The sequence below is a fragment of the Cinclus cinclus genome, chromosome 19, assembly GCF_963662255.1.
Source record: "Cinclus cinclus chromosome 19, bCinCin1.1, whole genome shotgun sequence".
NCBI classification, from domain to species: domain Eukaryota; kingdom Metazoa; phylum Chordata; class Aves; order Passeriformes; family Cinclidae; genus Cinclus; species Cinclus cinclus.
Genome location: NC_085064.1, coordinates 1,707,657 through 1,730,229, shown reverse-complemented (window position 1 = coordinate 1,730,229; position 22,573 = coordinate 1,707,657). Strand labels below are relative to the sequence as shown.

Genomic DNA, 22,573 nt, shown 5'->3' with positions numbered 1-22,573 from the left:
AAGAGTGTTTTTTGACAGTCCAATTGCTAATGCAACACAATCCTCCTTTGATGAGGGATTTTTTTATTAGACTTGAAGTAGCCTGAGCAGTTCCAAAGTGATGCTGCTTGTTGTAAAATGCAGGGGTTTTATTAGGTTGTATTTTTTCCCCACACAGGGGGATGATGGGCAGCATGAGATTGAGCTCAAGCAGGCTTCATTTTGACTCTGGCTTTAATTGTGGCTTTTTGCTTCCTGCAGTCAATGAGAGCAGGGCAAGGGCTGTACAGTAAGTCAAAGGTTGAGTGGGGTATTGGATCTAGGGTGTAGGACAGCAGAGATGGGAGTCAGTCATGCAGCTCAAATGAGAAAAAGTATTGATGTGACCACTTAGACAACAGTCTCTTTAAGATCATAATTATTTAGTATTTTCTGCAGTTATTGCTTATTTGAATGAGTAGTTTTCTTCCCAGTTTGGTTTTGCACTAAGTGGACACGTTTGTAAGAGGGGAAGGCTGTGGTAAAATGATACATGATCCCTTTTCCTTCTCCTAGATTTGGAAAAACATCTTTCCCAGATGAGCTCTCTGCATCTGCTGCTGTGAGAAAGTTTCTTTCAACTTGATTTTTTTTTTTGTAACTCTTCCAAGGGCTCAGAGATAATTAAGCCACCTGACTCCCATTGGAAATGTTTTGGCAGCTCTAAGAGGATATGAAATGCTTCTGTGCTAATGCTGGCAACAACTTTAATATGTGTTAAAGGGCTTTCCTTCTTAACTAAAAACGTGTATTTGGAAGCAATGATCCTCCAGCTTTTAACATAAGAGGATTGAAAATCATAAAAATCAGACTTCAGGTAGTTTCATGCTAGTTTTTTAGAACTGTGTAATTAGATTTGTATAGCAACTAAATATTTGGTTTTTTGTGATACCAAAGAATATTTGGCTGATGTTTCATAACTGCTGAGTCACACAATTTTCTCATTTCAAAAATAGTTTGGAAGAATCCAGTAGTGTGTAGCCTTTAGTCTACAGCCTCATGACTGAATTCATTGGAACTACTGTTGTAGTTCCTCTGATCTAAGATTAAGGCAAAGCAATTTTATAGGCCTTCACAAAGACATGGAGTATTTTGTATCTAGGAAGTATTTTATATAAATATACTTACATATTGTAAAAGCATAAGAAGTGCTCTATAAAGATATGTTTATAGATGTGACTATATATTGATACAAATGTAACTACTATATAAATATTATTTTTATTTTAGTTTATTTGTTTTAGAGAAAGCACAGTGAAGGAGGACACGATGGTCCTGGGTTCTGTGCAGTAAATACTGATTTAAATGTCTGCCTTGTTAGTCTCTAGATTATTGTGTCAGAGCACTGTAGACTGGAGAAAGGCAATAGGGATAAAAATAAAATTATAATCCACATATCTGTTAGACTGCTACAAACATTAATAAATGCCATTTTGTTAAGAACATAATGCAGTTTATGTGACACAAGTTAATTTTTCTGCCTGACTTTGTCTTTCAGTTCTCTTGATCATTTTATCCAAAAGTTTGCTTTTTAGTAACTGCAGAAAAATAGTAATTTCTATGATTTAAGATGTATGCCTTTTGGGGATTTTTATATATAAGCCACAAATGGGCCGTTCAGCTTAACATGCTGCAAGTGCATAAATTACATGTAGGTTTAGTTTTTACAACTTGCAGTGCTGTAATTTATGAGCTGTCAGTGGTCTTGCTGGAAGGAGCTGTTCAGCTGGGGCTGGCTGCTGCAGTGGAGGCTGCTCTAATGCAGGGATGCAGTTAGATAACCAGGAGAGCTGATTTTCAGAGCTTTCACTGACTCCTCTGTCCCTGCCTCCCCAAGAAGGTCACCCCTGCTGGGCTGTGGGCAGCTGAGCAGTGGAGGCTTCTGCAAAGTGCTCATTTTGGGGTAGTTTGAACTTGGAATGTAAACACAGAGACCTCTGTCCTGTAGTATTTAATGGAGTGTTTTGGTTTGTTGAATGTTACATATATGTATGTATGTATATATAATAATTTAATGGGAATCGAGAAAATAGTTTGGGAAGTAGTTCTCCAAGTGGTATTTATTTTTCACAACATGAATTTCACGTGGAGATCTGGACCGCCTGGCAGTTGTGCCACGTGCGATGCTCCCCCCGGGTGTGAGTGGTTTTTTGGGGCAGTAACTGAGGGCTCCCCTCTGCAGGCACCTGAACCTGAGCGTGCGGCCCAAGACGCTGTCGGCGCTGGTGCGGAGCGGGGTCCCCGAGGCGCTGCGGGGCGAGGTGTGGCAGCTGCTGGCAGGGTGTCACAACAACGACCACCTGGTGGAGAAGTACAGGATCCTCATCACAAAGGTACCCTGCTTTTTTTTCAGCTCTTTTCCCTCCCTTAAAGAATGGGAATACAGTGGTTTCAAGTGTACTCTCTTGCCTGAGGGTTCCTGAGTGCACCCGAATGTATCAAGGAGTGATTCAGTTCTCCAATGAAAACCCTGGTGGCATTACACTGCTTTCCTTTTATAGTCCTGTTTCACTCTGCGTTTGTAAAAAAATAAGTATCCTATTAATTGCTTTCATAATGGACAAATTAATTTTCTTTGCTTGCTTGGCTTTTCCGAACGGAAGATGAATTTTGTTGTGTTGTCTCAGTGTTTGTGCTAAAAATCCAACACTAGCAGAAATTGCAGCCTTTTTTAGTAGAAAGAAAACAGAACAATGTGGATGTTTTTGCATTAGCAGTTTTGTGACTTCTCGTCTTGAATGCTGACCTCAGTAAGGTAGGAAAAGGATATAAGAATTGTGTGTACAGACATCACTCAGTGGTTCTCAAAGTTCAAGTAGTAAATGGCTCACAAAATGAAACGTCTCTTTATTATCCAGAAAAATGATGTGCTGATTTGGATTTGACCATTATCTGTATGGCTACATTGGATTTTATTGCTTTCATCAAACATGCAAGTCTAGAAGGACTGTATTAGAAATTATTAATGATGCAGCTTTAGTACAAATATAACAGAAATTAATTATTCACCAGTTAAAAAGCAAAACAAGTGAATCAGCCTTTGTATATCTGTATTCTGATGGCACAGATTCTCAGGGAGCAATTAAAGGCCTTATTCTGAGGGCAGGAGGGCTTCTGAAATTAAACTCAGTTTCTGCTGGAGTCATGCGGGAAGTATCCTACATGATGTGAATGAATCATGTTAGATCAGCTGAAAATGTTCTGCCATAAGTATTTTCATATACTTGGTGAATATAGAAAACACTTGATCCAAATTCCTTAATACTGGTTTATGCATTGTAGAGCTGTAACTTGGATTTTGTGGTGAATAAATCATATAAGTAATGTGGAGGTTGAGTGCTCTGGCAAGGAGTGATCACAGCTATCCTGTTGTGTTATTTTAATTGCCTGGTGAGTAGTTGTCAGCCTAACTTGTTCCTCTGTTTCAGTATTTTGGTATCAGGAGGCAAAAGATGATGTCTTTGTGGCACAGTTGGTGACACGTTCTGCTACTATCTTTGTCAGCTGGAAGGGGATAGTGTAACATTTCATTTTTAAACCTGTGAAACCTTTCCACTCGTTTGCATTTGGCTGAGACAAAGAAAGTAACCTGCATCTCATGTTGGAAACATCCCTGGAGTTCAAGTGTAAGGCAGAGCAGGCTGGTCCTGCGCTGTGTTCTGCTCAAAAGCACTGGCTGTGCCTGCATTCAGCACAGAAACTAATTAAGAAATTAAGAGAGAATGGGTCCTGATTGGCCGTTTGCAGGCCCTGCTGTAGTTTCATGAAGTCTGTAGTATATCACCAGCATGCTGCCATAGCCAGCTCAAGCAAATGAAAATGAGGTTTCCCTAATCTGGAGGTGCCATATTAGCCCAGTGCCATGGCTGTTTGTTTGATTTGTTGTGACTTAAATATGGAAACATGGGACTGTTCCTGTAGAAAGGACAGAGGTTGGTGTTTGAGAACAGAAATGTGTGCTTGGTTCACAGGGGAATTGGGATTTCTTCAGTCTGCAGGCATGGGAAGAAGTGCAAGGTTTTAAATAGGGTTATTTCTCAGTGATTGTGTGGAGGTACTAAAGAGGAAAGCAGGCAAAAAATGCAAGGATTGTTTGGGAGGCTGAGGAGAACATGAATTCAGGGCCCAGCAATATAACATTTGCAGACCCTTTGCATGTAGTCTGTGCCAAGAGTATAATAATGCTGGGCTGCACTTTGTCCTTAAATTTTTGTTTTCATGCCTTTCTTAGGCATGAAATGTGATAATTTTGGAGTTCTAATGTGACTAACTCTTACTGCACTTAAAATAGCAGCTCAGTTACAGTCAGTATGCAGCAATGCATAGGAGTAAATGTTCCTGGGAAAAAAAATCGTTAATTATATGAAGACAAGGGTCCATTATATTATATTGCTTTCCCATCTTTGTAATGCTTTGCCATGTTTTGCATGTCACTGATGCCAACTCTTCTCTGGCAAGCCTACAGTTATTTATTTGCATTACCATCCCTTGAAGGTGTTTATGTGAGAATATCTGCTGTGGTGTAATGCAAAAGCACAAGGAGTCCACGTAAAACCTGGAATGTGAGCAAGAGATGCAGGAAACCTGTGTGAGTGCTCAGAACGCAGTGCCCCTTCTCTCTTCTCTGTTCCTGTAGCTGCATTTGATTTCTGCCAGGCTTTTCATGACCCCATGCAGCAGCACAGTCCCAAATTAATAAGGATCTGTGTTGACAGCTACTTCAAAACCTTCTGGCTTGTTTCAGAGATTTTTTTTCCCCTTGTGCACAGGATGTTGGATGCAGCACCCCAGGATTTTTTCTGATGGTTGCTTTCCTGGGCAGGCTTGGGTAATCTCTGGTTTTTGCTTTCATTTGTAAATTCATTGCTGCAAGGACAGGTTTTTCTTTACTGTTGAGTTGTGGCTACTGAAGGATTGAAAAGGAAATGTCTCCTTGTTGTGCTCTACCATGCAGGAGAGCTGTGTCTACCTCTCTTCTTGAATATGACTTAAAAATGGCATTGAAACTGTGTTTCAAGGTGTGCTCCTTGTGTTCTAGTCATCATGACAGCTTATATTAATTATGTGCTCTGTTTTCTTTTGTCACACACTGGCTGGGGTTTTGTTCTCTGCACTTTTGTTATTGCAGGAAGGTTGAAGTTTCACCATCATGGTGCATCCAGAAATGACTTTTGAGAATTTGCACACCATCTGTGTGCAATAATAAAGCTTTTAGCAGCTCCAGATTGCCATGCTTGTGGTGGGGAGTGTGGATGAAAGCCAGCCCAGTGAATTAAGGTCATGTCCCTACTGGGGACAGAAAGCAAGCTCTAGGTGAAATGATCTAGACAATCCCTGGGAGAGGCATCTGGTCCTGGTAGCACTTTGGCAGTCACAGTTATGGCTGTTCATCTTCAGGCTTCCAGCCACTGAAAAGGAGCAGAAGACACATGAGGACTCACTCCAGGTGTTAACAGACACCTGCAGGAAAAATGCTGCATGTTCATGACAGGCATAGGGGGATGGAAAGTGGTGTTGAGTAGAAAATGCATAATATGAGCCAGACATGCAAAAAAAGATAAATTATTACGATACAAAGCAAAGGAGACAACAGCTACAACAGACAAATTTTAGAAAGGATTAATACAACTACTGAGTCTGTCAGTGGAGAAGTTCTTCATAACAGCAACATTAAAAACTTGACATTTACAATATTGAGGAGAAAATAAAAAGCTTTTCAATATAGGTCTGTGTGGGAGGAAGTAATGTCGAAAGGAAAATGCCATGAACTGTTGTACCAGATAAATACACTATATTAAGAAAATTACAACGAGAGAGGGACATCTTGTGGCATAAATAAAATAAAAAATAATAGTCTGGTGTCAGGAGGAGTGTCCTGGAGTGTTACCCCAGGGTCACCATTTCTGGGAGAAATCCCAGGCCTGGTAAGTGATTTTTAATTTGTTGCAGTCTTTCTTAAAGCAGGACTTCTGCTACCCACTTTCTCATCTTCCCACCTTTTTGTCTCCATGAGACAAGGATTATAGAACACAGACGTTCTACCAAATATACTTGTCTGTCTTGGTGCAAATGATGCTAGTTTTTAATGAAGAAATAGATTAAAATGTCACTGCCGTTATCTGACTGTGTTGTCATCAGTAGCATAAAATGTGACAGAACCTTAGCTGTGGGTGGTTAACTTATTTTCCACTTGTATCACCATCATATTTCCATATGTTCCTATAAATTAAAAGGAATACATTGGATTTTCAGGAGGACAGAGGGCCATGACTGTGTGCAGTCAGCTGAAATGGAACCTACCACGTGTCTGTGCATCACAGTGTACGGTGACGTAGCCTTGTCAGTGTGCCTGAACCTTGAGATTCCTTGTTTGATTAATTTGATCACAGGGTGATAAAAGTTTAATTATCTTTCACAAGCAGCAGTTTTCCCAGGAGTTGTCATTGTAACTTTGAGTAATTTCTGGAGTACTTTTCATTGCCTTAGATGAGGTGGTGCTGTACATGGTGTAGAGTGGGAGAAGTGTCTACACCACAGCAGTATTTTCGGTCTCACGGACTTCAGCCACACGTTTTGGTGTTTTTAGGGGTGGTTCACTTGTGCTGGGCTGGTGGTGCACCCAACCAGAGAGCTGGGGAGCAGGCACTGCACCCCAGTTACCTTCCAGGTGCAGTTTGCTTCACCTTCTGGGCTGGCTTCTGGTGCAGGGGCAGGAGGAGGTGGAGCTGTTGCTGGCTTGGGTGTTTTAAGCAAGCAGGAGTAAGCTGGCAAGAGCCCTCGGTGGAGTCATTGCTCTCAGCTTCAGAGAAACAATAGAATGTCAGTTAAAGGAAAAAACAGACGCGGCTCTTCTACAGAAATACCTTGGCTCTGAGGGCGTTAAGCTTTTCATAAAAACCTGGACACTGGGGAGTTCTTGATTTCATGGTGCATCTTCTGTTTAAAAGTTTCAGCAACCAGATGTTGTTTTGGTTGGGCTCGGTGTTTCCAGTGCTACCTTGTTTTATGTATCTGACATAGAAAATTCAATGTATCAACATACTGTTTATAATGTGTCTATTTGTGCCCAGGGATCCAGAAATACTATTTGAATCAATCGGTATGTAAATCATGCTCTGCTTTGGAAAGATAGGAGATCATTTCTCTAGCAGTAATTCAATCATAGCTTGTTTTTTGTCAATCCACAATACCCTGGCCTAAATTTAATTCAAAGTTTATGTTTCCTAGCTACAGTTCTAGTACTTCACTTGCCATGAGTAGAAACATCATATTTTTTTAATTTTTTTTAAAGGTGGACAATAGTAAGGAGATCTTTTTTTGGGTTAAAGATAGGGCAGAACCCCCAAATTTTTGTTTTCAGGCATTTGTACAAGACTAACTAAAAATCTGCCAAGTCATGCTGTTGCCCAGCACAGGTTTTTGGCCAACACAAGTGTATCATTAAATGTTTTTTGTACTTACTGGTCAGCTAAAAACCTGAGAGTTGCGGTTTGATTGCTTTGACATCCACCCCTTTGGTCTCAATTAATTTCCCATTAGGTATTCTGCAGAATGACCAACACTTAGCCTAGATTAACCAAAGCCTTGGGTTTGTTGGTATTGGTTTAATTCTGAGTGTGGACTTAAGCTGGTAAGGATGCCAGTTGCACACTTTAATGTCTGACTAAATGATTTCAATTGCTGGAGAGGTTTACTCCAGTTTTTTGCTGGTTTGATCCATTCAAATACAAATTCCTGTAGCCAGGGCCTGTCCTAAGCAGTGGCAGTGGAGCAGTCTGGTGCCAGGGTCAGAGAATGAGCTCCTCCAGACCTGGGAATATGTTTTCCAGCTTGTCAGTTGAAGCTGTCGACAAACAATAAACAAGAGCTGTACCTTGTTATGCCTCTCTGCCTTCAAAGAGGTTTTTCTGGTTAAATAGTCTGATGGTATTAACTTAGGGTGTGAATACAAGTTTAAGTGCTATGCTGTGAATGTCTCGCATCTTTGCTGGCTGGAATGTCGCTGGGTTTTCTCTTTTGGTGTCCCAGGGTCTGTCAGGGACAGCGGTGCCTTTGCGTTCTCTGTATCTCTGTGTGTGGAGGGAGGTGCCTGCCTGCCTGGAACAGCATCTAGATTAATGGTGGGACATCGTTCTCAGCTTTGCCCTTGGTTTCGGGCGTCGTTTCTTCCAGAATAGGTATTTCCCCAAAAGGGCTGGCATGGAAAAGCCTTTAAGTGACGACGAGCCGCGTGAAATCAGGGCGGTGATGGACGGTTGCGCTCGCCGAGCAGGGGTGCAGGAGGAGGAGCGGGCTGCGCGCTGGGTGTGCGTCCCTGCGGCACCGGCGGGGACGGGCAGGGCCGGGACCCGCGTGCGTTGCCGGGGCCGGCGGGGTCGCGCCGGGTGAGGCTCCCACCGCCACCGGCCGCCCGTGGATCCGCCTCGCCGAGCGCCCCCGGAGCTCGAACCCGCCTTCCCGAGGCTGCGGCCGGCGCCGCCCGGCTCCCTGCGCGCCGGGGCGGGCGGATGGGGGCCGGGGCCGCGGCCCCGCTCCCCGCCGGGTCCCCGCCGCGCCGCGCCCTCCCCCGCGCTCCCGCCGCCTCCCTCCCCTTCCTCCCGCCTCCCCGCCCCCGGCTCCGCATCGCCGCGGCCGGAGCGCACGCCGCCCGCCCGAGGATGCTCCGCGCTTTTGTTCCCCTGCCGCAGGTAGGGCCGGGGCGGCGGGGCCGGGCTGGCCCCGGGCCGGGCGGGGGGCGGCGGCGGCGGGGCCGGGGCGGCGGCGGGGCCGAGAGAGGCGGCGAACAAAAGCGCCGTGCAAAATGGAGCCAGCGGAGAAAGGGCTGGACCCCCGCCCTCCCCGCCGCGCATCCCCCCGCCCGGCTGCCGGGGCTCCGGGGAGGCGGCATCTCCTCCCGCTGCCGCCGGCGGGGCGTGGGGAGCGAGCGGGGCTGGAGCCGGGGCCGGCGGGGAGCGCCGAGCAGGGCGTGGGGAAGGAGGGGAGCGGCGGAGGTGGCAGCGCGGGGGAGAGGCGGTTCTGTAAAACACTTTCCCCTTCTCTCTGTCAGCCTTTGGGAGGACTCTCGTCCTGACTCGGTGGAGGTTTCTCTCCCTCTTCCCCCAGCCCCTCATCCCCCCTCGGCGCGGCAGCCCACCCAGGAGGGCACCAGTATCAGCTCTCTCCGGTGCGCCGGGGAAGTTGCTGACATGCCTGCCGCTGGGTCCCGGTGCACCGGCAGCGGCGGGGAGCCGGATTTAAAGAGGAATTGTGCTGCAGACAATGCACAGCAGCAGCATCTGGAGCAGCCCTGGGGACTGGAGCTCCGGTTTTGACATTGCTGCACACACAGCACCAGCCGCAATGACAGCAGCTGCCTGGAGTGGCTGCAGGCAGCAGGCAGGAGCATGAAGTAGAGATCACTGCAGTGCTCAAGATGAACTCCTCTTTGGTTGGCAACCAGAGTGGCCGGCCCTTCTGTCTCCTGGCCATTAGCTATTTGGAGACCATCAATTTTTGCCTCCTGGAAGTTGTTATTATTGTGTTCCTCATGGTGCTGATTATTTCGGGCAACATTATTGTGATATTTGTCTTTCACTGTGCACCTCTGCTGAACCACCACACCACCAGCTACTTCATCCAGACTATGGCGTATGCTGACCTCCTGGTGGGTGTGAGCTGTCTGGTGCCTTCTTTGTCTCTGCTGCACTATCCTATTGTTTTAAGTGAGTCCTTGGTTTGCCAAATCTTTGGTTATGTGGTATCAGTGCTGAAGAGCGTCTCCATGGCCTCCCTGGCCTGCATCAGCATTGACAGGTACATTGCCATCACGAAGCCCCTGACCTACAACACGCTGGTTACCCCGTGGAGGCTGCGAATCTGCATATTGACCATTTGGCTCTACTCCTGCCTGGTCTTCTTACCCTCCTTTCACTGGGGAAAGCCTGGATATCACGGGGATGTGTTCCAGTGGTGTGCCAATTCCTGGAACACCGATCCCTATTTCACCCTCTTCATTGTGGTGATGCTCTACGCCCCGGCCGCTTTCATCGTCTGCTTCACCTACTTCAACATCTTCCGCATCTGCCAGCAGCACACCAAGGAGATCAACGAGCGGCGGGTGCGCTTCAGCTCGCAGGACGGGGAGGCTGGGGAGGCGCAGCCCTGCCCGGACAAGCGCTATGCCATGGTCCTGTTCCGCATCACCAGCGTCTTCTACATCCTGTGGCTGCCCTACATCATCTATTTCCTGCTGGAGAGCTCCAATGTCTACAGTAACCGTGTCGCGTCCTTCTTGACCACTTGGCTTGCCATCAGCAACAGTTTCTGCAACTGTGTCATTTACAGTCTCTCCAACAGTGTCTTTCAGAAGGGGCTGAAGCGTCTCTCGGGGGCCATCTGTGCCTCGTGTGCTAGACAGAGGGTAGCTAAGGACTCCTCTACCTCTAGGAGCAAAAGATCTTCCAATGGATGTCATGTCTAGGACGCCTGTCAGCTGGACTGGGAAGTGCAGGGACAGTTGGGTAGATTGCAGAATAACTTAGATATGATTTTAAGATACCCAGATTTGCAAAAAGGTTTCTGAGAAATGCTGCTGACATAGAAGGATCAGGAGCACATTGTTGTGGTTTCACTTTAAAAAGTGGTTGCAGTGGAGGAGGCTGTGGAGTTTCACCTCCACATTCATTTTAAAGAATAAAGCTGTATCTTGACACTTACCTCTCCAGCTGGTGTGACTGAATGGAGTGGGTGTCTGAGAGCTTCGGCAAAATGTAGTCCTTTCTTACAGCTTTACTGGGCTCTTTGGAGATTCGTGCTTCACATGTAAATGATAGATCTGAAGTGGAAATGTCACAGTCTATGGTATATTACAGGGATTTTTTAAATATATGCCAAAGTATATTGACATAACGTTCCAGCGTCAGAACAGAAGGGGCCAAACAATTTGTTTTTCAGTGCTACCTAGACAGGACTTGTAGAACAGGAGTGAACAATGTGAACGTTTCAGTGTGAACTGTTAATGAGCCGTGAGTGCAGCCATGTGGTCTGGGCAGTCATTCTCTTAGGGCTGATCTGGCTTCCCTGCCCTGTTTCCCTGGTAGGATGCATGTTTGGATCAGAATGCAGCATCTGCGTTTTCCTGTTTGCTGTGAAGTAAGAAGAAAAACTTGGATCAGACTAAATTTAGCAGTTAAATAAAATGTGTTTTGATAAGCTAAGAGAAAATACGTGTTGCTTTATGATACCAGAGTTGTGGCAGCCACTCAAGGATTATGCCAATATGTGAAAATTGTTCTCAAACCAGTGGAGAAATGCTGCGGGTTTGTATGTGGAAATTTTCTCAAGAACAACTTTATAAATAACATGTCCTTTTTTTTTTTTTAATCTAAATTCTTCTGATATTTTGCATACTGGAACTTAAGGGGAAAGGAAAGAAAACAATTGTCTTCTAAACAGCTAAGGGAACTATGTTGTAAATTTAACTGTAGTATTTGAGTTATTCATAAGTGCACAGAGCTAAATCAGAGACATTTTTCTTTAGCCTTCATGGGATTAAAGATGGTTCAAATATAGCAAGAGCTAAATCCTGTTGGCAAAAGCATACCTAACTGGTCAGACAAAGGCAATATCTGAGGAACCAAATCTCATTGACCACAGCTTGCTCAAGCTAGCCTAGATTAAATGGTTTGGGTACTGTCATGCTGTTGAGAAGGCAGAATGGTCCTCAAATTGTTGAGTTTTTCCTAAAGAATATCCTTGTCTTGTTAGTGATGCCATTTTGGGAATGAACGTGAACCAAGTATTCCTGTAGTGGGGGATTGCAGTGTCACCCTGTCCCTGGTGCAGGGCTGTCCCTCTGTCTCTTGTGCTCTGAGAGCAGGTTGTGCCCCCGACCATCATGATGCCCTCTGTGCCCTTCCTTGTGCTTCCCATCACTGCCTTGGGCTGCTGAGTGGGGAATTCCCTGAGCTCCTCTGGTACAGCTGGTGTGCTCTTAGTCACAATGGGAATGAAAAAAGGATAGGGAAAAATAATGTGGTATTTTTAGAATTGGGGTAATTCTCTTGGCCAAAGGGAAGGCTCTGTTTTCGTTAAATGGTTTCAAGTCTATGTTGTTCTAGATCAAGATCATATTTTTAATACTCTCCCTCCTGCAAGCTCCCCCACCCTCTGCTGTGCTGTGAGCCCTGGCCTCTCCTCTCTATGCCTTGCCCTGGAGGATACCAGCTTGTCTCTGCCCCATCACATGCCACGATTGCTACAGCCCAGCCCTGCTGCCCATCCACATTTGCTCCAGTACAGTCTCAAGGGGCTGCCAGTGAGGAAACGGGGAAGGAGAGAGAGCAGCAGGGTGAAGCATTCCTGGCATGGCATGTATTTGTCAGCACTCGGTGCTGGTGCACTTGAGTTCCTCTCCTGGATGTGTGTGTACCTGTTCAGGGAAGGATGGGGCAGAACCCCCTGCTCCTGCTGCCTCCTCCTGTTGGAGGGCCCTGGGCTATTTAAGCATTTAAGTGGCATCTTGATCAGCTTCCAGCATATTTCATCCCTAGTCAGTCCAAACCCCTCAAGATAAACATCCTCTTCATTTCATCTGAAATTTTAAGAGCACAGGTTGTCCAGCCCCTGCTGCCTTCACGCCACTATTTCTTGTTCCCTTTGTAGTAAAGAGCAGAGAGGGGCTGGTGCTGGATCCGTGCAGAGCCCTCGCAGGAGGAATTTTGGTTATCCACAGCCAGCCGTGGGGGGAGCACGGGGCTGGGGTGACTCACTTGCACAAGAAGTGGGATAATCAGCTGGCAGCACATCGTGGCTGATTGTCTCGGGCGCTCTGTGGGTATGATGGCAAAGGTGGGCTTTGGGGAACAATTCAAGGGCTTTAGTCACTAATATCAAAGTGTGTGTGTGTGTGGTATTTTTGGAACAGCCTCTCAGGTAAACTGCCCGTAGCCTTTCTCTGAATCTTCACCTTATCTAACATTTCCAAGTCTTTGAAATGATGCAGTGTATCATTGAAATAGCATTTGATTAAACTTCATAGAAGAGAAGAATCTGCTGGGGCCTGAAAACCTATAAATGGCAGTTTCATGTTTAAGTGGAAGCTGGAAAGCAAAGGTTGTTGCTTCTGGGGTTTTTTATGGCTAAATAGAGGGTTTAAATGGGAGCTTTGTGTGCTAGTTTTTGAGAATTTTGAAAGGTTTTGAAACTGGTAAGGGGTCTAAATCGTGGCATAGAGATTTAACTGGAGCTGAAGCAGTTGCTCCTTCAGCCCTGAACCTGGAATTGCACTTGGAGCGTGGTGGCTGATCCAGATGCAGGTGCATTCTTGCAGCAAAGGTTCAGTTCTAACATTCCTGACAGCCAGGCTGTTTTCAGTTGCCTTACACATCTCCAAGTCTTCCTCAGCTCAGACGTTTTTTCTGAGAGGTGAAGATCAGAATCTGGAAGTCTCCAAGAGATTAGGATGGAGAGGAGTTGCAGCCAGTTGATGCGTTCAAGTTTCATCCACTTGTAAAGTATACAGACACTTTCAGTCAGTAGCTTAGTTTTAGTGGCAAATATTTCTCTTTTTGTCTCTGTGTTAATTTATTGATACTTTTAAAATTTGAATTACATTGTTTTGCTCTTAATTTAATGTTGATGTAGTACGTGTTTAGATGTTTTAAATATTTATAACATTTGAATTTGTTGTTTTCAGTGAAATTGCAGGAGGTAAATTCTGTTCACTGTGCCAATGGTGGGAAGAAGAATTTATACACACATGACTTTGTTTCTCAGCAGTGCATTGAACACCTTTTGTCATGCACCCAGCATAGGCACAGGGGTCCTTCCCATCACGATCCATGCTAGGAATGGTCAGGCAGCAAACTTTGCAGCTGGGTCATTTACATCCTGCACGTGTGAAATGAAACCACTTTTGGCTCTGTTTTTGTTTGGGTGCTTTGGAAATCAGAGGTGAGAGCATTGCACAGATAAATGCCATGCTGAGGAGAGGACAGAAATCAAATTGCATCTTCATAAAAATGGAGTTGTGATATGATTAAATGAACTAATTTTGAAGTTCCATCTCAGACTATAAATTTATTTTTTATTAGAGTTATCTGCCTCACTTTCAAATTAAGCTGCTGGAAGGTTCAATTTGCAAGATGCAATTCAGTGGCTTTTTTCAGTGCCATGGGAAGGATTTCTATACTCAGCTTCTCGTAAGATGGTAATTTGCTTCATGTAAAAGTCCTTTTTTTTTTTTAAGATTACTGGAAGTTTAGGTTGTGATTATATTGTCATTTTCCCAATATACTGGGAAAACAGCTGTGAAATACTACTTTTCTAATGATCTCAATCAAAAGACAGTATTTTTAAACTCAGCAGAAGTCTTTTGTGTCAAACAAAAGTTTTGGTATTATCTACCGTTAATTTTTTGTTTTGTTTAATGTTACCAGTTTCTGCAGTCTTTATTTGTTGTTGGGGAGTTTGTACTTGTTTTTAAGCTTATCACTCAGAAATATGTTTCTGCTACTTGGAATTGTGACATGGCTCAGTGTCAGAGCACCAAGGGGCAGTTTTGGATATTTGTCACAAGTCTTTGACAGGAAGAAAGGGGTACAAAGTACCAGGGCACAGAGAATTTAAAGAGACAGAGAATTTCCAATGGCATTGTTCCCCCCACTCATATAAAGGCTTTATGTTTGAGAACCCTAAATTTCAGTTTGTCTGTTCTGAAAAAAGACACTTCCAAGGCCTGGGTGCGATACGAGATGGAAACAGTCAGTGTGCAAATTCAATATGCAAATTTTTTGCTATTTATTGTGGTGTTCCCAAGTGCTGTGATGATCAAGGCAGTAACTCCATGAGTCAGGAAGTCTGAAATATTTCAGTCTGATCTTACTTCACATCAGGGTTTGAAGTTGACAGAACTTCTAAGTCAGGTTGGTGCTTTAAAAAATATTTCTTAGGAACCAGTATGTGAGCACAGGAATCTGTCTTCAGACTTCACAAACAAAAGACCCTTCTAAAATTTTTCCAATTAATCTGTTTTAGGTAACTTAATAAGAGGAGGTGGAGGTTTTGGAAGGCTTTTTTATTGTTGTTTTAGCACATGTTTGGTTCTGAGTTTTTGAAGCACCTGCTGAAACTTTTTCCTGACTTGGCCCTTATTTTACTGTTTGGTTTAGAAATGTTTCTTCTTCCCTTCCATGACTTTGCAGAATACAACACATCCTTCCTGTGGTGTCATTCAAGATAAACTCAGATTTTAATCTAAGTTTATCCGAATGTCATCTTTAATATTCCCTATACAGTGAATGCTGTTGTGTGTATGGGGCTGTGTTCAGGCCAGACCTGGGGAGGCTGCAGCTGCTCAGGTTTTGCAGACTGTCTCCATCAAAGGAAACAGCCCCTCTTTTGGGATGGTGGGAGAATGTTTTATTTTCACTACAGAGAAGTGTGTTCTGGCTTCTAGGCCAATGTCTTACTTCAGCTGTATTTCCATTATTGCCTGTGCTTTGCAGAGGTACTGCTTCGAAAGGTGTTTCTGCACATAAGCAAAGGCATTTAATACTGAAGTTACGTTTTTGGAAGGGGATAGTCTTCAAAATTAAAATTTAGTGAGTGTAGGACCAGGTGCAGTTGTGTTTAGAGAAAGAAACTGAAAGTTGTGATTGATGGAAACAAAGAGAGGAAACCTGCTGGAGGTTGGTCAAAACAATGGAGTATTTAATGTGGGTCATTGTCTTTACAGTGCACACTTCTTTTAAATATGGAGTTTAACCTTCTTGCTTTTGCTTTGCTGCTCCTTGGAGGCAGCTGCTCTGAGCCTGGGGTCCCCACACCCACCCCAGAGGGATTACCTGCAGATCTGGGGTGATGATCAGCCCCTCATTTGAGTTCAGGTGATGTCAGTCTGTGTCACTGCTCTCTGTCTGAGGTGTTCCAGCCACAGGGAGTTCATCTGGTGGGATATACTTTGTTTGGTCAGCTTTTCTGATTTTTGTCCTGTAACATAGTTTTCTAGACAGGTGAAATGTTTGTTTATAGAGGCAGCTTTGCTGATGGTTCTCCACACAATATTGAACTCTGTCATCTGTCAGTTCTTAGCCCATTGCAGAGTAGAGAACAAGCCCCAGTCTGTCTGCTCTCAGTGTGGCTGCAGATGGAGGTGCTTGTCTCACCCATATCCCATTTGCATCTCCTGAGCTTTAGCAGTTACTGAAACATATACAGAGGTGATGTTCTTGTGTCCTGGTCCAGGTTGTTTCTTTATATCTCAGATGTCCTTCAGCAATCTGTGCAGTCAGTACTGATCCTCACGCTGGTGATCTTGTGGTTGTTTCAGCTGAGAAACAAAAGTTGTTGAAGTCATCTTTGTTTTGTCCCGAAGCTGTTTTGGGGGAGTGTTGCAATCCCTGAGCTGATCACAGGAGGTGCAGGCTGTGCTCCAGGGGAGCCCAGGAGGCACCAGGTCCCTGTGGGACAGACCTGTTGCTGGGTTGGTAGCCAGTAGCTTTATTGGCTGAGAAGTTTTAAGAAGTGCTGAGTGGATGCACATTGCATTAGATAATGTTTGGAGCAGGGGTTTAGAGAGACACCCATGTTTGGAAGGAAGGATTGGGGAAGGCTCCACCTGCCTGTGCATGAGGCCTGATGTGCAGCACAGCAGGGTTGGAACAGAGCAGGCAGTCCAGACTTTCTGTTCTGACTTCTACTTAGGAATTTGTAGGATGAGGATAGCAATTTTGTAATTCAAAGCTTTGGCTTCTTTCTGATGGTCATCCTTCCATTAAAAGGTGAGATAAATTTGAGTGGCTCCTCATAGAGATGAACTCAAATCTTGCTGTGCATATGAGAGTTGTTCTCAGTGTTACACAGACCACGTGAACCAAGCAATCAAATGCTTAATAAACCAAGTCATTACTTTTATGGTAAATTGAAAAAAGTTCTTCTGGGATTTCAACTGTAAATGAATCCTTGAAAATCAATAATTAGATTAGTAAAGGATGACGTTTTAATATGCTGGCAGGAATATAGAGGGATTTGTCAGGGGAAGCAAAACCAGACTTTGCACTAAAGTGGCTTAGGTATATTTATAGTGCTAGTGATTCTGTGTGTGTGTGTGTGGGATCTTTGGACTATTTTAATATAATGTAAGGCTTTGAGCTTTAGCAAACTCAAGTTGCTTGTTTTATGAAGTTACATTAGTACCACACTGTGAAGTATTTTTAAATATTAGCATTACTGAGTATTAAAAGTATTTCATAAATACATTTTTTTAAACGTTTTCTGTAAATGCTGTCGAATGAATTGATGTTTAGTGTACAAAGAAATAAAACCTGAGGGCTGTAAGGTACCTGTCTGTTTCTGATCACCTCGGTTTTTGAGGGGTTACGTATTTCTTGAGGTTAAATTGTCATTAAAACCTACTAAAAATACTGGTGCAGTTAATCCTTTCAGAGAACAGAAAGCAGCATTACCTCCAGCCACACTTTTGAACTGCCTGAAAGGATTTGCAATCGTTGTATTGTCTTGACAGACTCATGTCTTTAGAAATGCTGTACAGCACAGTCTTTTGCAGGTTCCTATGCTGATACATTTCTCTCCATATGTAATCTTTGAAATCTAGTTTCTATTGTAATTCTAGCATGTAAACACTAGATTCAATTTTGTATTCCTCTAATGAATGCAACAGGATGGAAACACGTTTGCAATTGCTAATGATGAGCTTTTTTACTGTTCTTAATACTCGTGGGTATGTCTTTTCTTCAGGGATTTCAGAATTGTATTCGTACCTTTTTTAATTGTTTTCTTCACATGCTGTTTACAATTAAACCACGAGCATGGGAGGCTGTGCGTGCATGTGCTTTTAGGTTGCTTTGCTGAATGAAATACAGTGGAGTGATCTTACTTTAAATTAAAACCTCTCTGTTTTGAGAGGCTGTGGCTGCCCCTGGATCCCTGGAAGTGCCCAGGGCCAGGCTGGACAGGGCTTGGAGCAACCTGGGAGAGTGGAAGGCGTCCCTGCCTATGGCAGGGGGTGGAACTGGATGATCTTTACGTTCCATTCCAAACCACACCACTCCATGGCTCTGATGCTCATTTTTCCTTGTGTCCCCCCTGTCTCCTTGCACCTTTTACGCCTTTTTGGTACAGCAGAAGCCACCAGTAGGATTATTCTGGTGTGTTCTGTGGAGATCTGACATTGTCAGAGGTTGTTAGAAGGAGTTTTGTTTGGGAGACAATGAAGTTCCTTACACAAAGTAGTATTCTAACTGATAGTTTTTTCCTGAATGTCAGTGAAAAGGCCAAGTGTAGATGAAATCACAGGTGAGAATGTGTATGTGTGTGTTTGTAAGAACTTTGTGCACCTTTTAATGCTGGAAATTGTTTTGTATTAAAAGATGAGAAAGAGCTGTGAGTGTGGAACCCCTGCTAGGAAGAACTATGGAGAAACTTCCACCAAAGCAGGTTAGAAAAGCAAACAGGTGAATTAGAGGCAGTCTGACCCTCAAGACTAATTCTGGTTTAGTTCTGACACAGTGGGGACTGTCTGGGTGGGCTCCTCAATGGTCCTTGGCTCTGCTGGGTCTGCTCTGGCTCAAACAAGGGAAGGGTGTTCTTGTGCACAAGACAGCTGAGGAGGAGTTGATGTTGGGGCTCCAGAACTGTCTTGTTCTGTGCCAACTCAGAACTGTTGTTAAAATGCAGGGCAGAGGGTTTTTTCCACCCCATGGTTTTAATAGACATTTCTGTAGCTGATTTTTCAACTAAGACTAATAATAAGAAAAACTACAGTTGAGCCAAAAATACAAATGTTATTGAGTTAAAATAATACTTGCATATTTTTAATTATTAAATGGAACTAGATAAATCGGAAGCATGTAAATATCTGATTCTAAATCTTTGCATAATTATTTCCAAGAGGTAATTTTGCTATGAGCTATTAAAACTCCAAGAAATGTATTATTCCCTTTTGAGATGGTGTGTACCCCAGCTGTGTCATACATCTCTTGGCTTGTTTCCTTTTTGCTGTAGATGTACATACATATATATGTATATATATATATATATATCTGCGTGCTGTGCAGTTGTACAGTCACTGCCATGTTAAATTGATTGCTTTCAAATGACTGTCTGTGTATTTTACATGTTTGTATATGTATCCCCAAACAAGCAGTTTAACAGGGCAGTGGTTGTGCAGTCACAGAGTTTAGGGCTTTGTACAATATGTAATTTTAAGAATGTCAATGTGGTTCTTAGCGGATTTTATAAACACTTTCCTGAATCTGTTATCAGCACTTCCCATCCTATGAGAAACTGCACATTTTTCAGTGATTGTTCCACTGGTTACATTTTTGTCTGCCATTTGTTCTGGATTGATGTAATCTTGATACTACTAAAATTTCAAGGGCTGTTGACGCATTTCACATAGCCTGGGATTGCCTGTTCTCCAAATATATGGATCATGCATCAACAGTACTAAGTAGCCTTACTGTTTTGCCTAAAAGCCTAGCTAATTTATTTAGTATTCTCTCTTTCAAGAGAGGTCTCTGGAAGGGGTGGCATATTTTAGGATGCTCCTTTTCTTTAAAGGGAAACTCAGAAATGACTAGCAGTACTTGTTGATCAGTGATATTATTGTAGCCAAAGGATGCATGGGTGGTTTAATAGGAAGTTTTTGCTTCAAGTTTCTTGATGAAATGTAGTGTTCTACAGAGCTGTGTGAAGAGTGTAGTTTTTTATTCTGAAATGCACTTGTACACTTTATTTGAAAGGTCTGAATGGATCATAAATACATTTAAGAAATAAATGATACATCACCTGTTTTCACGGCCTGTCTCAGGTGACTGTTCTGTTACTGTGCTGCTAAAGGTGTGTTCCTTGGCACTGCGTGGGGCTTTTTCCCTTATCTTGATTGTTCTAAACAGTCTTGTAGTGAGTGCAGGGCCAGGAGAACCTTCCAGCCTGGTTGGTGTTTATACTTTATCCATACATGCTGCAGGGCACTGTAGGCAAACTCCTCACTTTAATTTTCCTGTGGGAAACTTGAGCCCTAAAAGGAAACGAACAGAGCGAAAGGGCTGGATATCACAAGGGATTCACTTTTATTTTTAGAATTGCACTATATTGCCATATTTGGCCTGAAACTATGCTGTATCAATGCACTATTGTATCCAATTGCAGTGTCTAACTAGTCCAAATTTGTCTAAATTATTCAGGTTTTTTCCACAAATACTCCTTATCTGTGGATGTTCTGGGCAAGTGCTGACTCCAGGTAACACATCCTGCAGGTAGCACTCCTTGTGGGAAGTTAACAAGTACATTACCCTAAAAGTGTGGTTTGTGTCACTTCCTTGAGGTCTCAGGAGCAGGTGTAATTCCTCCTACCCAAATCTTCTCCAGTGGTTTGGGCAAAGACAAATGCAGGAAGTGCGCTCTGTGTAAAAATTAATATAAATATTGTTTAATAAAAGTAATTATAGGAATGCCATCAGCCTGCAAAATAGACCTGGTGGCACAGGATAACACTGCTAACACTGAAAATAGCTGTCAAAAGACCATTTAATGTATTTGAATGTACTTAAAATGTACAGATCTGCTCAAAATAACTTACCCCATCAGGTAATACTACCCCTGCTGCTGCCCATGAAAGCTGCACAGAATTTTGGCTCTCTCTGCATGGTGGATCTGCTGGAATCTGTCCCTGGCTTGGTGCACTCCAGGGTGGCTTGTCCATGTCTTGCAACAACACACCATGTGCTGGTCCCACCCTGGCAAAGCAAGGAAAATTCCAGTGTGGGCTGAGACTCCAGGCCCTTCCCACAGTAATCTCTGACCGTGTGGCAGAATTCTTGCAGTCAGGGAGCTTCCTAAGGAATAACTGGAACGTGGGAATGATCCACTGTGGCAAGAGTGAGAGTCAGGCACGGTTTGGGTTGGTGGTGGGTGTGTCAGATAACTCACCAGGGAGCAAAATTCCACAGTTGGAATCATTCTGGGGGTTGGGGCAGGAGGAGCCTCAAGTTTGGTCCCCTTGCATTTCTCCATTTTTGTGGTGGTTCTGAAGTCAGCCTGTGTCCAGGTCCGGGTTTGTTTTGTACCCCCGGGGGATTTTCTGCAGGAGCCTGGTGGGACAGGAGCTGATCTTTGGGTGATGAGCCATTTCCAGCAGGCAGCCTCCTCTGTTCTCTGGAGGTTTCTTATTTCATTTTTTCATCACAAATCATGTCCTTTAGCAATTCTTTGCTGCAGCTTCTTCATCCTCTTGGGTTTATGTAGGGGGATTAGGAGGAATAAACCTGAGCTGCTGAAAACTGCAAGTAGATCAGTCCCAGGAAGAGGGAACTCCAGCTCTTCCATGTCTTTGATTGTGCCTTAAGCTACAGAAAAAGCTTCTAAAGTAACAGTCTCAGTCTGAATATATTGATCAAGGCTGTAACTGCATGACATGGTTTGCAGATCCTAGGATGCTCCCTGCAAGATCATATATGGAAAATATTTTTTAAATGTGTCAGGTTTAGGAGGTGGGACTCAATATGCTTTTATATGCAGCCTGACAGAATAAATGAGCTTTTCCCAGCTGGGCTGCATCCTGCTTTCCATAACTGCTCTTGTAGTTTCTGTTCAAATCAACTGGAGAGGAAGGTTTTGATATAACTCCCCTAATATTTTAAAGTGCATTAAAGAGAGGGAGGAAGGGCATATTGAGTCTGAGCATCTACGTTTTCCTGCTTTCCTTCAAAGCAGCAAACTGTTATGAGAATTTTAATCTTCCCTACATTTGCCTCAGTTCTCATGGCTGGATTCCACTCTGCTTTCTTTATTACTTTCTTTTTCTTCCTGTCATTCTTAGCTTTCTATTTTTCAATCCCAGTTTGTGAAGGGTGTGGGTTCAGAAGGGTTTCCTTCAGTTCCCAGTCCCCTGAAAGCATGAGAAATTGCCCATTGAGCCAATTCTCACAGCAAGGTATAAAAATAGGAGTAAAGAAAAGGTTACACAATGCTTGGATTGCAGCAGTTTGTACTAATGGGGAGATTTCAAAGCCATGGTTTGAAAAACATTTTTTAAACCTTATCATTTCCGTTGATTTTTCTCTCCTCAAGCTGTGTTTCAGCTGCAGGAACTCATGTTGGATTGCTTGAGGAATTGTACTGAGACATGGGAGTCAAGAGCTGAGCAAGTCACGCACAGCCAGAGAGGCCACTAATTAGTTCTCTTTAGCCATAATGAGTGATTTGTTTGAGAATCCTCCCTTAAGAGTTTCCAACCAGATGCTTTGGTCTCTGCTGTTTAATAAGTGGATTAAAAGGCAAGTGGATTTGAGATTATTTTGCCATTGCAGCAGAACACAGGTGACTCTCAGGAAAGGCACTCACTCAAGTGGTACCACAGATGCTGCTGGCAGTGGCCAGAACCTGTGCTTCTGGGAGTACTTCACTGGAATTCAGTCTTGCAAATTTGTAAGAAACTAAAAGTTGTCACTAAGTCTGTATTCACCTGTTTAAAGTTTGCAGAATTGTTTCTGAGCTTTGTCTTTCCCTGCTTGCAAAATGAGCTGAAGTTGACAGCCATCCATTAGCATAATTG

At 43.7% G+C, this 22,573-nt stretch overlaps 2 protein-coding genes across 2 annotated transcripts in view; both read left to right on the top strand.

The window, feature by feature from the left end:
* RABGAP1 (RAB GTPase activating protein 1) overlaps positions 1 to 22,573 on the top strand; it is a 62,661-nt gene that overhangs the window by 21,746 nt on the left and 18,342 nt on the right. The window contains exon 13 of the mRNA XM_062505384.1: positions 2,201 to 2,351. Within this exon, the coding sequence (XP_062361368.1) occupies positions 2,201 to 2,351 (151 nt within the window). The remainder of the gene's footprint in view (positions 1 to 2,200; positions 2,352 to 22,573) is intronic.
* Positions 9,431 to 10,513, top strand: GPR21 (G protein-coupled receptor 21). The gene has a single exon (XM_062505710.1). The coding sequence runs from the start codon at positions 9,431 to 9,433 to the stop codon at positions 10,475 to 10,477; it is 1,047 nt and encodes a 348-aa protein (XP_062361694.1). The 3' UTR covers positions 10,478 to 10,513.